This window comes from Lycorma delicatula, chromosome 1, assembly GCF_047948215.1.
Source record: "Lycorma delicatula isolate Av1 chromosome 1, ASM4794821v1, whole genome shotgun sequence".
Lineage (NCBI taxonomy): Eukaryota > Metazoa > Arthropoda > Insecta > Hemiptera > Fulgoridae > Lycorma > Lycorma delicatula.
Genome location: NC_134455.1, coordinates 387,460,776 through 387,478,947, shown reverse-complemented (window position 1 = coordinate 387,478,947; position 18,172 = coordinate 387,460,776). Strand labels below are relative to the sequence as shown.

General features: G+C 31.8%; 1 protein-coding gene across 1 annotated transcript in view; it reads right to left on the bottom strand.

The window, feature by feature from the left end:
• Positions 1-3,896: 3,896 nt before the first annotated feature.
• Positions 3,897-18,172, bottom strand: part of LOC142317334 (uncharacterized) — a 35,457-nt gene continuing 21,181 nt past the window's right edge. The window contains exons 4-5 of the mRNA XM_075353804.1: positions 13,907-15,177; positions 3,897-8,174 (exon numbers count right to left, since the gene is read on the bottom strand). Coding sequence (XP_075209919.1) covers positions 13,956-15,177 — 1,222 coding nt within the window. The 3' untranslated portion in view covers positions 3,897-8,174; positions 13,907-13,955. The remainder of the gene's footprint in view (positions 8,175-13,906; positions 15,178-18,172) is intronic.

Genomic DNA, 18,172 nt, shown 5'->3' with positions numbered 1-18,172 from the left:
TGTTCCAGTACTGGGCCTTGTGAGTCCCAAAACACCGTAAGCATCAGTTTTCCTGCAGACGGTTGGGTCTTGAACTTTTTTTCAGGGTGAATTTGGATGTTTCCATTTCATACTCTGCCGTTTATTCTACGGCTCGTAACTATGGATCCATGTTTCATCACCAGTGATGATTCTATCTAAGAAGATGTCCCGTTCATTACCATAGCGATCCAAATGTTTTTGGCAGATGTCCAAGCGTATTTGTTTATGCAACTGTGCGAGTTGTTTCGGGACTCATCTTGTACAGACTTTATGAAACCCAAGTCTGTTGTGGATGATTTCGTAGACAGAACCGTGACTAATTTGCAGACGATGTGCCACTTCATCAATAGTTACTCGTCTGTCTAAGAAAACCATGTCACATGCACGCTCAATATTTTCCTCATTTGTGGTGGTAAATGGTTGTCCAGCTCCTTTATCGTGTGTAACACTTGTGCAACCATTTTTGAATTTTTCAATCCATTTGTAGTCACTCTGTTGCAGCAACACACTGTTCCTGTACTGTACTGAAAGTTTTTAATGAATTTCAGCACCTGATACACCTTCCGACCACAAAAAACTGATCACTGAATGTTGCTCTTCTTTGGTGCAAACAGAAAGTGGAGCAGCCAAGGTTAACGGCAGGGCAGCGATAATGGAACTAACCTAGCAGCATCAAACCTGCACAGACATAACAATAATTAAACCACGCATGCATCATCTACACAACATGACAGTACTACCAACATAAACAAAAATAACTAAATTGCGGATAATTAACTTACCCTCGTATTACTTGTGGTAAAATTAGGATACATCATTATGTATAATGATGTATCTTAATAATTAATAATTATATAATATAATGTATCTTAATATAATATTATATAATATAATGTATAATTGTATAATATAATGTATCTTAATAATTATATAATTATGTTATATAATATCTCTATGGTACACAAGTTTAAGAAAACAACAAAAAAAAATTGGAAAATGTAACTTTTGTCAACTTGACAAAAAGTGAATTGATAAATCTGCAGGGTCTAAATATATACAGCCTTTTCTCTTTCTCTCTCTCTTTTTATCATATTACTTGTGTATTTTATTTGATTACAAATATTAAATGTTTAACCATCTAAAACTTACATAGTCCTTTTTAAACATATGTGTTACACAGAAAAAAAAGTTTTTGAAATGAACTGTAAAGTAGTGATTTAATACAAGAAACAAAATTAGGGATCGAGTTAATTTTTTTAAAACCCTAAAATACTAGCATATACACATTAAACAAAAAAAAAAAATGAATGGGCCAATTGTATTTACATATGACGCCGCCGTTTTGATATTCTCCACTACTTCCTGCAACATAAGCTTCATTCATATCTAAAAAAAGTACTATAATCAGCTACCAATCATTACGATGGTCAAATAAGATTAATTTTTTGCTTTCATCAAATCAATTTTTTTTTTTTTTTTTTTTTTTTTTTTTTGGCACAGTATGTGCATTATATATACAGATTATTAGTAGCAAAATAAAACATTCGTACATAAAGTTTATGTGTCGCTAGTAGCAATCTACTAAGAGAAATATTCTGGCTTTTTTGTAGAACAAGTCATTTATTTTTACACAGTTTTGATTTCAAGAATGACTAAATAATTACATAAGACGTCTTTCTCTTTTTTGAACATGAAAAACTGAAAACAGCCCAAAGTTGTAATTAAATGATGAAAGGTATTTCATACATCCATCAAACTTTGATGTCATCATAGTTGTATTGGAAGAGGGCATAATTGGTAATGACAAACAGCAATTTAAAGATGTGAGCGGTGATGAATATGATACCTATGAAAATTTAACTGTTCCACAGACCAAAGAGAGCAGTCGATAAAAAACAAGAACATAGAGAGCAAGAAACAATCAATTTAAATGCAAAAAAAAAAAAAATAACACTGAGCAAACTGAAACAGTTTAGTTGCCATATCTTATACTGATTATGTTGGGAAAACAAAAAAAAAATGTACTGGAAAAATACCTGCAAGAGACATTATTTATACAAAACCAGGACCAATTGTAAATGCTCAAGCAGCTTATAAGTCAATTCAGTAGTATTAACCCTTTTGTTCACTAGAGATTTATTTTAAAAAATTAATGGATAAACCTTCCAGAAGAAAACTGCTACAAAGAAACCTATGATGGTTAATTAAAAATATTTAGAACTGATCAACTTACAGCCTTTTGGGAAATATTTACTTTGTCTTCAGAATTAAAGGGTAATAACTCACCCAAAAAATGAATGTTGACAAATTTTTGAGACGATAAATATCATAGGACTGTTGGAAAGCCATTCTACTTTTTGTTTTGAATACCTAAGATCCAATAGGAATAAGATACAAAGCAATAAGAAAAAATTTAATAAAATATCAGTAACAAAGCAATAAGGAAAAAATAAAAAACTAACATGTTTTGATAACAATTTGAGTTATCTCCAAAATTTGGGATATTTAAATTGAAAATTATAAAAAAAAGTAACAGGACAACTTCTTGCACAGTAAGTGATTTATTATTACACAATGAGCAATTAGTGGGATTCAAGGGAAATGTTCCTTCTACATGAGTATACTTATAAACCAAACATGTACAGAAAAAAAATAGTTATAAAATATGATAATACCAAATAAACTATAAATGTTCTTCTATTATGTGAGCAAAGGTTCAGTGCTTACAGGTTATCAACCCTTATGATGGTTAAGAAGTTTACACTGGTCTCGTGCATGCAGCAGCTTAACTTTATGTTGTAAAATTATTTAGGAAAGTATGTCTGCTATCAAAATTGTAATATAAATATGAACAACTGATTTGCAAAGATATCATTGGCTAAACGATCATCTTAAAAAAAGCTGGCACAATAAAGAGAACTACCAGATTAATCCAAACATAAAAAGACTGTGATTGTGAAGTAGAAAGCAGTATATTATTATTTTACAATCATATGACTCCTGTAAGAGCAAAAAGTAACAAACTTTTGTTCCCTTGTTATAAGAAAAGCATAAGGATTCAGTAGTAGATGCACTTATCAGAAAATATAAACTCAGACTACAGTCCTACAAAAGAATTTTTCAAATTACATACTACTGTATCTTATGTTATTATTGCATGAAAAAAATTGATAAAAAGTTTTTTAAAAATTAACAAATTTTGTTCATTTTAATTTTATGAAATACTTTTATGTATATTTTGTATAAATTTATTGCAAATTAAAAAAAAATTTTAAAAGCCTACTACTTTGCACATTTATATAAAATTTATAAATTGCTAGTGACAAAAAACTTAAAAACTGTTTTTGTGCAAAATTTAAATAAAAATTCCATTTCAAATTGTGTGTTTTAATAGCCATTATTCGCTACTGAACTTCTGATTTATGAGAACACAATTCTGTATTGTGATTTATACAGATATAAAACAAATAATTATAAACAACTAATATTATAACAGTTTATCATGCAACAGTCACTAACTCGATAAAAACATTTCTACATATTACTCTTAAACCTATGGAATAGGCAAACAATAATATGAAATGTGAACTTTATATTTACGCTATAATTTGAAAACCACATTTAAAATCTTTCTTAATTTAAATTATTCACAATTTTCAAACAAGTTGTGTAATACTGGTTATAAATAAATAAGGCTTTCCATAAACAAAAGCTAAAGTTCATAATTTGAAAAATTAAAAAAAATTCATCGTTTTGTTTTTAAATAAGGATGCTATTAAGAAATAACATTTTAGTAAATAATAATCAACATAATTTCTTTCAATAAAAAAATAAATAAATAATTCTTATTTTTATAAAAAATGTAACCAGAAGTAACCAAAAGTAAGTGAAAATTATTAGATTGTGATGATAATTATAACTTTGTTATTATATTCAGTTACTACTACGATTGAACGCATATTGGTGTAAAAGACTCCAATAAGTTTACACTGTGTTACTGTGGAGTAACACAGTAGTAAACATTTAATGCATACTAACAAATAACTCAACTAGTATAAACGGTTGAATTTTTACAAAGAAATGTTATCAGGGAGTATGAATACGCAATAGTGGTATAGTTTGCAATTTTTTTTTTGTGTTTGAGATATACATTCTGTCAAAAAAGTACAAGGAATTTCTATTTTAAAAGGGCTGGGCTAATGATTTTTTTAGATTGTTACACTGTACTTAATTACAATGTTCAAAACGAGCACGATCTGTCTACCAGTTTGTTTACAGCAGCTGGTTGTATAAGTCCTTTTCAGTAATGAATCATGATTTTTACAACAAAATTATTGAACAAAAAGTTTTTTTTTAAATTTTGTGTTGTGAACAGAATTTCATGTGCCGACTCGCTAAAAATGTTAGAAAAGGCTTATAGTAAATTAGTTTTATCAAAAACACGTGCCTACAAGTGATCCAAACATTCAAGTAGGACCGAGAGATCGTCGAAGACATGCCTCATTCTGGACGACCTTCGACCTCTTCAACTGATAAAAACATCAAAAAAATTAAGGAAATTGTGCTCAGTAATCACCGTTCCAGCTTAAGAGAGCTAGTTCATGACCTTAACATCTGTTACGGGTCTTTTCATTTGATTTTGGTGGATATTTTAGGCATGAGACACGTCGCTGCACGGCTTGTTCCAAAAGAGCTCAATTTTCTTCAAAAACAGTACCTAAGTAGGTCTCTTTAGACATGCTGGATTGCACCAATTCTGATCCCATATTCATGGAATGCATCATAATTGATGACAAGGCATGGGTCTTATTTACAGTTTGACCTGTAAACAAGTTGTCAGAATGGAGGCAAAAGATGAGCCGAAACCAAAAAAACCATGTCAAAGTCGCTCAAAAGTCAAGGTGATGCTCATTTTCTTTGATATTCATGGTTTGGTGCATCATGAATTCATTCCAGAGGAAGAGACTCAATAAAGAATACTATTTTGTATTGAAGCATTTTCATGAGAAAATCCGTAAGAAATGGCCAGATTTTCGGAAGAAAAATTGGTGGATTTAGACTACAATAATGCACTATTGCATAGAGTGACAACTGTGACCAAACTTAAAGTCAAAACGCAATAAATGCCATTGATCAATCACCATATTCACCAGATCTGGCCTCGTGTGTCTTATGTCTGTTACCGAAGCTAAAATGCCACTCTGGGGTACCCATTTTGACTTTATTGAAGCCATTAAGCAAAATTCATGGAAGGAGCTGAAGGCCATACTAGTGAGCACCTATAAAAAGTATTTTGATGACTGGAAAAATGCTGGCATATGGTGTTGCATCAAATGGGACCTCTGCTTTGAAGACAAAATAAATATTGATGAATAAATAAAAATTGTGTATTTTATTTAACAATTCCCAGTACTTTTTTGACAGTACAGTATATATATATATATATATATATATATATTTAATATAAAATGTTTGTTATTCTTCATGTTTCCCATTATTAAAATTACAGATTCTGGTAAGACGTCTTCATTCTTATGTTTACGGACATTAAGTGAAAACCTAATGTCCGCAAATATAAGAATGAAGACGTGACTATGAATAGAGAATAAAAATATATATACCCATTATACAGTACAACCTTTCTTCCTAAAACATAAGAAATGAAGACATGTTAGCAGAATTTACAATTTTTATAACTGAAAACTTGAAAAATAAGAATCTTTTAAATGCTATCAATAACTTCTAGTTCAGTTAATTCAGCTGTAACCCTATTAAAAATATTTCTTCTGTAGTGGGCATTCAGTACACCTCTAATAAATTTAAAACATAACTGTTCACAATTTTGCAACATGAAATGATAATTTAGCTCCTCTGTAAATTATTATTATTTCTAATAAATATTAAGCACATTATTCCTGAACTATTAAGCTATCTTATAAGTAATTACGTATCCATTATTTTTTAAAAAAAACAGCAGTTTATGGTAACCATTCCTGCATTGTTAAGTTAGTTTTACTTTCCACAATCATTGTGAATTTTCAGAACCAAACCTCTTGAATAGCAAAAGTAAACTCTATATAACCCTTTTTTTTCCACTATATAATCTGATTTTTTTTAAATACATAATTAAATGTTATTATTTTAACATCATTGTTCATTCAATGTTTTCTGTACATATGATAAACATTTCACTTCTGGGAAAATGTCCAAATTAACAGTTTGAAATAATTATATGGTTGCAAAGAACTGGTATTTTTGGCACAAAATTTCAGTAACCTCATTAATATGGTAACCCAACACACCATGTTTCTCTCAATGGCTCATACATTTTGGTAGTAATGCATTCACAAAGTTAAAAGTTTTTATCTAACTGCAATACATTCAAATGATAAAAATCTGAATTACTTAAAACAAAAGAATAATTATTAAATACAAACATGCAAAAACTTAATAATTAGTCAAACTTATAAATTAGTACTTCTTAATTTAAATCAGTTCAATTTATAATTCAATTTACATACTACTAATACATACAGAGTGGGCAACATAAAATTAAACCCATAACATAACCGCTGCAGAATCAGTAGGTAATGCAGGAATGAAATTTTATGAATAATATGGATAAATTAAATAATAAAAACAAAATTTAAATCTTGATATAATAATTTACATGTATTTACCTTATTGTTACAAAGATGTTCAAAATGACCACCCTAGGCATCTATGCACTTTTGTGCTTGATCATATTGAGAGTCATCTGATGCAAAACATTGTTTCAATTGTGTTGATTTCTCATTGAATGTTCATCAATATTGTGAGGATTAGTTGCATAAACTCTCTTTTTAAGTAGCCCCAAAGGAAAAAATCATTTGTCCACCAACAATGTTTTCGAGAAACCAGTTGTAATAATCAAGTCGTTTCAGTTTGTCTGTCTCCTTCAGTTGTTGCATAGTTGTAACGCCATATGGTTTCAATTTTAATTCATGAAGAATTTTACGACAAGATGTGTATTTAATACCAGACTGTAGGGGTAAATTGTGTAATGATTTTTTTCAACCTGGCAGTAATTCTGCTTTCAATATTGGCAATGGCCTGTGGAGTCCTAATGGATGGTTGCTTATTTCATTTTACATTTGAAACCGAACCTGTTGTATGCCATTTTTTAACTAAATTGTGTATGCTACTCTTCACTGGAATACAGGCATTTGGAAATTTTTCTACAAATACTTGACATGTTTCGTCAAACGATCCAGAATGAATATAAGCCTCAACTATAGCTATCCTCTCCTGGACTGAATAAGGTTTTTTACACAAACACAACTGCACTGCAACAAAACATATACTGCTCTGACATGTAACCACCTGACAAACAGCAGCAACAATCAGTAGTAGTTGCTCTAGTTGTGTGAGAGTCTTTCGTAAACAGTGTTGGGTAGCAATTTTATTATGGGGTTGGTTTTATGTTGCTCACCCTGTATTTATCACACTTAAAATTAAAACAAAAAATGTACATACAACATTAAACATAGCCGTACTTAAATACAGATTAAATAAAATATTTGACTTACAAACGCAAATAAATCCCAAATGGGAGAAGGAGCAAATTAACATGCATACAAACTTACACAATATATGAAATAATCCTATTGGTACAAAAAATATATATATTCCTAAAAATAATTGCACAATTATGACACACACAAATTATGTAAAATAAATCTATTTGACATACAGCCTAACAAGCATAAAATATTAATTAAAATATACCATTTGAATACTAAATAAAAATTTAAACAAATACATAATCTAACTCTTTATATTTACATATATACAATTGAATATCACATCATCACTTATATCATGTTTGTTTTTTTATTTTTTAAGCAGCTATACAACAGCTGAAACGAGCGTTTACTGTATATAAAAAATCCATATGGAAGCAATTAATTAAAAAGTTTTTAGTTTTCTTAAATGTTTTTATAAAAATTAAACCGATCCGAGAACTTCATGTCCCGTACCAGCCACTTTTGAAGCACATCACTGAAGTAAAGTTGATGGCTGCTGTGGCTCTTCAAGAACAACTGAAGTAAAACTCTGAACTTCAGGTGCCATGAAGCTCTGGCTGAATTCTTCAGTTGGGGTTTGTTCATCCCCTGCAGAAAAACACAACATAAACATTTAAAGAAAATAAACACACAATATTTAATCTGTAAGAAATATACATTTTATTATACAGTGTTCAAAAAGTGATGCAACCTTATAGAAGAATGCTTCCTTCTTTTTTTGCTGGTTTAATAGAGGAAAAATGGGTTACACAATGCAGTAGAGAATATTCATTGTCTTTCAATACATTAGATATGCCACTTATTCTCAGACTCAGAATGCCTTCACAGAAAAGCATGGTGTGGATGCACCAAACAAGTCTTCCACCAAACGGCTGTACAAGTTCCAAGAGACAAGGAATGTGAGGCAGATGCGACCAAAAGTGATCGACCAAAAGTGCTAACACCAGAAAAGTTTATCGATGTGCAAGATGCATATTTTGTTAATCCCAAGAAGTCTGTGCAATGCCTATCCAACAGTCTCTCCGTTGGTAGTGTCCACACAGCATTGTGCAAATATTTAAAGATACATCCATACAGAATCCGTATTGTTCACGAGTTGTTACCTGCAAACACTGGAAAATGTATAGCTTTCTGTAAGTGGTTTATGTCATCTGTAACCCCACATGGGGAAGAATTTAATGAGTGATTTCAGTCTGACAAGGCGTGGATGGTTCCACCTTGATGAATACATGATTGTACAGAATTCATATATTTGGTGTAAGAAAAATCCTCATCAGCTGCATAAGTTTCCTCTACTTGGACAAAAAGAAAGTGTTTGATATGCAATGTCATGTAGGTAAATCTTCATGACATTCTTCATGGCACAGTGATCAGAGAGTGCTACATACAGATGGTGCAACAATTTGTAAACACTAAAACTGCAGACCAGCTAGAGTATACTTGGTTTCAACAGGAAAATGCTATGGCTCATACAGCCAAGAACACTATAACTTTCTTGGATCAGTGCTTTCATGGACAAGTGTTTCGAAGAGGTTGTGGCCTCTCGATCTCCTGATTTATCCCCTCCTGACATTTTCTTGTGGGGATACCTTAAGGATGCTGCTTACAACACTCATCCTCATATTATTCCTGAATTGCTAAGTGAAATTGAACGATGTGTCGCTGCAATTCCTCAACAAACATTACATGTGTTTAAGAGCGTGCAACATCACATTCAAATATGTGAATCAACTACTGTAACTTACTCATTTTCCCATAAGGTTGCATCAATTTTTGAACACTCTGTAGAAAAAAATATTTTTGAAATTATGCACTTTTCAAAAAAAAGTCTATACATTTGATTTTTTAAAGTAATCTTTAGGATGATGGCTGAACATGTATGTAGGAATAAAGTAAAATAATACACAAATGAGTAAAGAGAGTTGTTTAATGAAATGACTTTTGTTTTTAGTAGATTGGTAACAGCCAACCCACCAGGTTGGTCTAGCGGTGAAAGCGTCTTCCCAAATCAGCTGATTTGAAAGTCGAGAGTTCCAGCATTCAAGTCCTAGTAAATCAGTTATTTTTACACGGATTTGAATACTAGATCATGGATACCGGTGTTCTTTGGTGGTTGGGTTTCAATTAACCACACATCTCAGGAATGGTTGAATTATACTGTACAAGACTACTCTTCATTTACACTCATACATATCATCCTCATTCATCCTCTGAAGTATTATCTGAAAGGTAGTTACCAGAGGCTAAACAGGAAAAAGAAAGATTGGTACCAGCCGAAGATATGGTAGATTGGTACTGCTAAATAACAGTGATTAGGTTTTGTCTTCCATTAAAACAGCTTTACTTAATTTCATTTTAGTTCAGTTACCAAAAATTGTTATTTTATGTTTATCCTACCTACTTACTCTTTTGATGTACCTTCTTCCAAAGAAACAGAACATGAGAGCAACTTTTTAGAATATTCATCCTTTCTGACTCAAAGACAGATTAAAATTAAATATGGAGTACAACTTAAAAAGTTCTAAACTCTATTCTGTACAAGAGCAAGAAACTTGTATAATTTAGCCTAGCATACAGGAAACTATGTATAAAAAATGAAAGTTTTCCTCGAGTCATGATGCAGGAACAAAAATCTGTTGAAGCACTTGTAAAGTTTTCAGTGTTAAATGTCCTCTCCCAGCTACTTAGAATGTTACAGCAGAATTGTCTATTCAAATTCTGACTTGGTAGAAGAAACTCCTTGTGCACAATGCCATCAGTCCAAACCAGCAGAATTTGATGTTTCAAATCTCCTTTCATCTTTTGACATAGTGACACTGAACCCTTCCACTATGGCAGCTACAGTTTTGTTTCAGGATCATAGCTATAAAACCACTTTTCATCTCTAGTAATAATAGTGCAGATGAAGTTTTGAGCTAGATTTGGGAATGTTTTTCAGCTGAGTGCGGATTTGTACATCGTACTGTTTTTGTTGTATACTACAGCAACTTTTAACAAATTTTATGGCATTGTGCTGCATGTTAAGTTCCCATGAACAAAATTCTCTGATAAATATCATACAATAATGCTACAATCTTGAAAATTACCACAGTGTTCTCGTTTAGTGTTCTATGATTTCATGCTCTTCTGGTACATTTTGGATGTTTTTACTTCAATGTACAAAGTAAAGGAAGTATTGTAATCGTGAAAAATTTCAGTTTTCAGATTTCAACAGAAATATCCATTTTGACTAGTTTCGGCGTGACGTCTGTACATACATATGTATCTTGCATAATTGAAATAAGATTAGCCATATGATGTTGAAATTTTGGATTTAAGACTGCTTTAACATCTAACTGAGGACTTGCCCTTTTGATAGCAATCAACTGAACCAAGTGTCAAAAAAGCCCAAAATCCAAAAAAATTTGGATTATGTACTTTTTCTTAAATGCAGTAATAAGCCCTCAATGAGAGCTTTTCAATATAAGTGGTACTTATTTTCATTGGTTCCAGAATTATAGCCAAATACAATTTTAATTAATGGAATATTTGGATCTAACAAGGGGAAGGATCGATTTAAATCAGACTTCATCTACTTTAAAAAAATTTTTTTTTTTTTAATTTAAATATACTGATTTATTAATAATTACAAGGGCTGTCAAGAAAGTAACTTACATTTGAAATAAAAAACCAACCAAATAAAAAAAAAGAAATTTTATTACATGCATTTGAAAAGGACAATCTTAAACTATTTTTCTACATAATCACCATTTAAATTGAGGCACTTATCATAACGATGCACAAGCTTTTCAATTCCTTCTCTGTAGAAATCTGCCACCTTAAATTTTTGGCACTCATCTTGCACAAAACTAGTGTGATAATAAAGTTTTCCTGATATAATTTCAAGCAGTAAACTTCGTGAAATTTGGGAGAAATGAAGCAAGAGTTCTGTTATCATAATGTGGCAATTTTCATGAATTTCATCATTGATTTTTACTGACAGTTCATCAGTCACAAGGCTAAGTGCTGTGATACGGTCCTCATCATGAACATTGATGCGGCCATTTTTAAACTTAATGCACCACTGCCTCACCCCATCTTCACTCATTACTCCATCTCCGTACACCTCACAAGTTGTTACTAGTTTGAGGTTTTTTTCCAGTAAAATCCTAATCACTGAACCCACCTCATAACTCGCAGGATTTTCACAATATTAATAATTCACAATGAATAAAGTAGAAAAATCACAATCGACACGCTAAAACACTTGATGTGTACTGAATGTAGAAACATTTTGATGCCAACATGGCAGCTCTTATCCCCACCCATCTCCATGCTAGGCACAAACATAAGTTACTTTCTGGACTGCTCTAGTATTAACCTCTGATTGTAAAAAAAATATCTTATGATTAATAATAATTAAAAAAAAAGAAAAATATCATAAGTTATTAATGAAATAAAATTTTATGTACTTTCCATTTTAAAAAAAAATGTGTATATGTAATTTAATAGACATACAACGAAGTCATGTGGTGTCCACATCAGATTTTTTCTGTCAAAGGACAACCAGAATGTTAATTATAAACTGATGATCTGTTCTTTTAAAATACTTGTACCGATTGTTGTATACTTGTATTGTGGTCTAAAGTATGTAAGTGAGCTTCCATGGTCAACTTGCTGAGTCAGATCTTTATTTCAAATACACAATTGAGTTTTTAAATATTAATGGGTGCATTATTCTAATTTAAAACTGATCAGATAAATTATAAAATACAAAAAGATTTTGTAAGTAGATTTTAGACAACAAATTTAGTAAAGAATTTTAGAAATTGGTTTCTACAGTGTTCAAAGAGGTTTTGCAATATTTCAACAGCTGGTAATGAATGTAGCACCACACCCTCATCTCATATAAAAATTAATAATCTGTTGAGTACTTCCCTTATAAGGAAACACCTATTATTAAATTTTGCACATTAATAAAATATCTGTGAAACCAGGTACCACCTTATTTGTTTGTCTATAGCAATGCAGACTGAAAATTATGTGGTTGGACATAATTAACAGTCTGCAGCACTATTGTCAATTGTAAACCTGTTTTCTTGCATAATTTTTCCCATTCCATTTTTACAATTTCAGTCAAATCACATAGTTTATCAATCGATTTGAATAAGAGGCATCATTTTGATCACAATAAAAGACTTAATAAGTTATCTAATAAACATTATTCAACAGAACTAATATTTACAAAGTTAATAAAAAAAATGTTAATGGCCATCATTTTGGAATTTTCAAATTATCTTTGATGTTGTTGGATACAAATACAAAAAAAATTATTAAAATAGCTCCATTTGTTCTTAAGATATAAATTTTTATTGGAAAACACAAAATGGCAAACAGAGGGAAAGGAAAGAAAAATACCCGTAGATAAGGGATTTGTCCACATAAACATTTTTGTTAATTTAATGTCCAGAATCAATCTCCAGCACATCCTGTTGGGGGAAAAAATGTGGATACTGTGAGGCCCCTTTGTCCAGTGGAAAAAAATCAGGCCATAATTGAGATGAGTATATATTTATATACATATTTATGGCAAATTTCAACTTTGTTAATCAACAAATTTTTGATATATGAAGTGAAAACTGATTAGAAATAATGTTGATATCCTCTTACCCGTAATCTGATTAACTTAAATTTTTTTGAGTTTTTAATAACTTACATACAGAAATTTTTTGAGCCATTTTCAAAATTTTATGTTGAGTCAGTCTGAATATTAATCAAAATACAGGTCATGAAACACCACCCTGATATAACACTCATCACTGAAATTTTAGATAATCTATATACTTTCTCTTTATAGCTGTAACAGCAAAACATGATTTATGTGAAAGAAAAATCATTCCCTGTTAAACTATAGGTATGCCTATGACAAGACTTTTGCAGTGTCTCACACGTATAAATGAGGAAAATTACAATGAAATTTAGAAAAACTATTTAAACAATTTTGATCTTCAGAATAAAATGCTCTTCCCACTTACATCAAGGATCACCATCTCAATTCTTACAATTCTCAACAAAACATATACAAACAATTTAAAAATGGAACCTTTAGAAATTGAAATATTAAGATACCTTAAGAAATAATCTCACACATACCACAAAAAAAATTACTTTTAAAAAAAGGAATTTTTATACTCAGAAAGATCACATATCTTCACTCATGTCAATGTAATTTGAGTTTTAACCTTATTCTCTTAATCTAAAGTATATAACACAATTTTGTTTTTTAAAAATGTAAAATTCATTCATTTAAAAAGAATTAATGCAAAAATCATTATACTTACCAACTGATGGAACAGCCAGAAAGGTAGGAGGCGTGAAGTTAAGCGAAGATCAGTTGACATGTTTTTTTCTATGCGACATCATTGTTGAACGAGATACAAAAGTTTTACCACAAATATCACATGCATATGGTCGTTCTCCAGTATGAAGTCTTTTATGTATAGCCATTGGTGAAAACTGAGTAAAACTTTGGCCACATACATCACATCTGTATGGTCTTTCTCCAGTGTGACTGCGACGATGGCAACGCAAAGCATCTCGTCTAGCAAATGCTTTACCACATACCTCACACACAAAACTTTTTTCTCCTGTATGCATAGTCGAATGGATACGGAGATCGACACGAGTTAAGAAACCTTTACCACAAACCTCACACATAAAAGGTTTCTCTCCTGTATGAATTCTAAGATGAGTGGCTAGATATGATTTACTTACAAATAATTTATGGCAAACAGTACACGGATACTGTCTATTATCAGTACCAGAATGAACACGCTGATGTGATTTACACAGCCCTTTAGTGATGAAACCTCGCCCACAAGTTTCACAAAGATAGGGTTTAACACCTAAATGGCGATTTTGATGATCCAGTAGGCTCTGTTTTGTCTTAAAATTCCGACCACATGTCGTACAAGGATATGGTTTAAGATCACTATGCACTCTTTGATGTACAATCAAATATGATTTACACTGGAAACCCTTTCCACATGAATTACAAGTATAATCAAATAGACCTGTATGTTTTGCTTCATGCTGTGCAAGACCAATTTTTGACCTAAAAGCTTTTTCACACATAGAACATTTATATGGTTTTTCCCCAGTGTGTTTTCGCATGTGTTCAGATAACTTATAATTTGTTCTGTACTCCTTTCCGCATTCTGAACAACTTTTCATTTCAACCGGTTTTGTTTCAGATTTTTTGATTTCAACTTTTTTCTTTGTTTTTTCAGCAGTGTCTTGTTCATGTTGTACCATTTCTTCTTTAACTGTAGGAATCTTTGATGATCCACTTTTACTTTTAGCCGGATGCATTTCCTTACGATGTGCATTTAATGCTTCCTCATTTGTGAACACTGCACCACATGATGAGCATTTATTCCAGTGGATTTCATAATGAACATTAAATTCATCTCTATTAATAAATGCTTTACCACAAATATTACAGAAGAACCATGATGTTTGTTCATCTTGTTCTTGAACTAAATAGTCACCATTTATAGGAAATACATCACTCTTTATGCCATTCTTTTCATCAGAAAGTTGTTCCTCAACCCTGAAAATAAAAGAAAAAAGGAGTTAAATAATTTTCATTAAAAAGACTCCATAAACAAAAAATTAATTAAAGCCTCTATAAACAAAATAAATCCAGAAATAGAGCAAATCCTGTCTAATTCATTATCAATCTGAATGTCTGAATGGATTTTAAACAATAATCAAAAATAAATGACGTTAAGATTTTACTTGGTTTTCATTTTTATAATTACATTTTTCAGATTCATTCTTTTATTTTTTGATGTGAACAATATTACTCTAACCACCATATTATAATGTAAATTAGTAGGAATGCTTGATTACCAAATATAGCCCAGTGCTAAAATTATAACAAAATGTTGCTCTTGGAATTTTACTCTTGTAGTTAGTGTACATGTGAGAAAGAATGTGTTACGTCTCAGTACAATTTAATTATTTTGACTGAATATTTTTTTTTATTCTTTTTCAGAAATACTTAAATGGTACTGAAGAAGAATTTAACACATTTTGAATTCTATTGAAAACAATTTGTAATGCGAGAAAAATTTAAATACCAGTTACAAATTTCAAAACTAAATAAGGTTCTCAAACATACTTAGGAGCAAACATTTTTTGACTTGTACTGGTTCAAGATTAAAATAAAACACTACATATTTAGAGGAGATATATTTAACAGATGTAAAAAAGAAATTTCAGTCAACCTTTTTTGAAATTACAAAGGTAAATCAAATATAAACAGGATTTTATTTAAAAAAAAATGTATTTATTGAAAAATAAAAGGAAAATATACAAGGGCATTTGGAAAGTAACCTCCATTTGGTTATAAATAAAATACTGTTGTAAGTAAATACATTTTACTATATACTCTTAAAACTACATCTTTCCAACATAACTACCATTTAAATTTAGGCACTTATAACTAACTTACTTGGTACTTACTTACTAGGTAGGTAAGTACTTGTCACTAACTTAGAAATTCTGGCTGCAAAAATCTCCCATCTGTTCCTTACTTACAGTAGTCTAATTTTTCCTTCAATACCTCGAACAAGACAGTCCTGAAAATTTGCGGGAATTCAATGAAAAGCTCCAAGATGGTAAAACGTTGATTTTCATACACTATGGCATCGATCTTTTGAACCAGTTTATGAGTGAGCACAGATGGACGGCCACGCCTTCCTTTGTCAAGCACATTTCTTCATCCACTTTTGAATGAACAAACACAATTGCATACAACTTCTTCACTCATAATCTTTGGTCCATACACAATGCAAAGTTCCCAATGAATATCTGCTGCTGAATATTGTTTTGCTGTGAGAAATTTTATAACAGCTCGCACTTCACACTTCACGGGGTTTTCTATTGCAGCACACATTTTAACAAGCCACAGATAATCAACGATCGCACAACCTTGCTACTGCCACAGCTAGATGGCAACTGGCCTCCTGCGCACGTCTGTACAAAAACGATAATGCTACCCCCACTCCCTCACACGTAGTGAGCAAACAGAGGTTACTTTCTGAACTGCCCTCGTAATTTATTTTTCTAGATAGTTTCCTGCTTTAGAAATACATTTTTCCCAGCAAAAAGGAAGATTTTTTTATCGCAGCATCATAGAATGAAGCTGGTTGCATCAGGCGCCAATTGTGCACAAACTCCTCTACACCCTATCATCTTCAAATCGTTGCCCTCCTAAAGCTTCTTTAAGCAACCCAAACAAATGAATATCACAGGGTGATAGGTCTGTACTGCAGGGAGGATGATCAAGTTGAGTCCGGTGCATTTCTTCTAGTTTTGAGATGGTCAGAGGTGCAGTATGGGGACTGGTGTTGTCATGGAGGAGGATGGCCTCTCGAAAAGGTTGGTCTCGTTCTTTTGTGGCAGTATGTCGTTCAACAGCTTGCAGTAGTAAGCAGCATTGATTGTCAAAAAATCAATGAGGAAAATGCCTCACCGGTCGAAAAAAACAATTGAAATAACCTTGTCAGCTGACAGTCGAGTCTTGGCTTTCTCTGAGGCTGCCTCCCCTTTCCTCTGCCACTCCATACTGGCTTGTTTTGACTGGAGAGTGAAGTGGTGGACACATGTTTCATCGCATGACGATCCGACTCAAAAATGCATCACCTTCTTTCGCAAACCTTGCTGTAGGCCTCTGACAGGCCTCCAAACATCTCAAGTTCTGATCTGCAATCAAAAGGCGAGGGACCCATCTGGCACACACTTTACGGAATTGTAGGTCATTTGTGATGATTGTTTGACAGCTCCCATAACCTATTCCAACCTGTTTTGCAATTTCGGATACTCTCACCCACTGATCGTCTTCAAGAATGTATCAAATCACACAAATGTTTTTGTCTGCAATGCTGGTCCGAGGACGGTAATCGTGTTCCTGATTTTCCACTCATTTCCGTCCTTCTTTAAACTCTTTATGTCAAACAGACACACAAGTCCTTGACAATGTTTGGTCCCCAAACTGTGTAATCAATCTCAGGAAAATTTCCATCGCTTGAACTCTTTCACAAGCAAGAAATTTTATAATTATGTGTTGCACAGTGGAGGGGTGCACCTGTTGCTCTGACTTTGTGAGCATTACTGACGTACTGGTTGGAAGTGTGGAATGGCCAGCTCTCCCCACTCCTAATAACCCCACCCAAGCATACTAGAATCGCAGGTTCAGTCCTACCAACTGTACACACTCAGGAACAAAAATCCTGTTTATATTTGATTTACCCTCATAAATTGTTTAACACTGAAAACTACAAAAATAAAAATATCACTTTTAAAATCACACAAAAACTTTTCAGAGTTTTATAAATACATGTGAATTTTAAAAATAATTTTTAGATGGATGACAATTAAATTTATGTACATGTTTGAAATAAAGAAATGATGAAACGAAAATGTAATTAAATGGCATCACTTGTTTCAAAACTCTTTAAACCATTCATATTAAAACAGTAAAGTTAGTTCATTTCAGGATAATGTAAAAAAGACAGGATAAAGATTTCTACAACAATTAT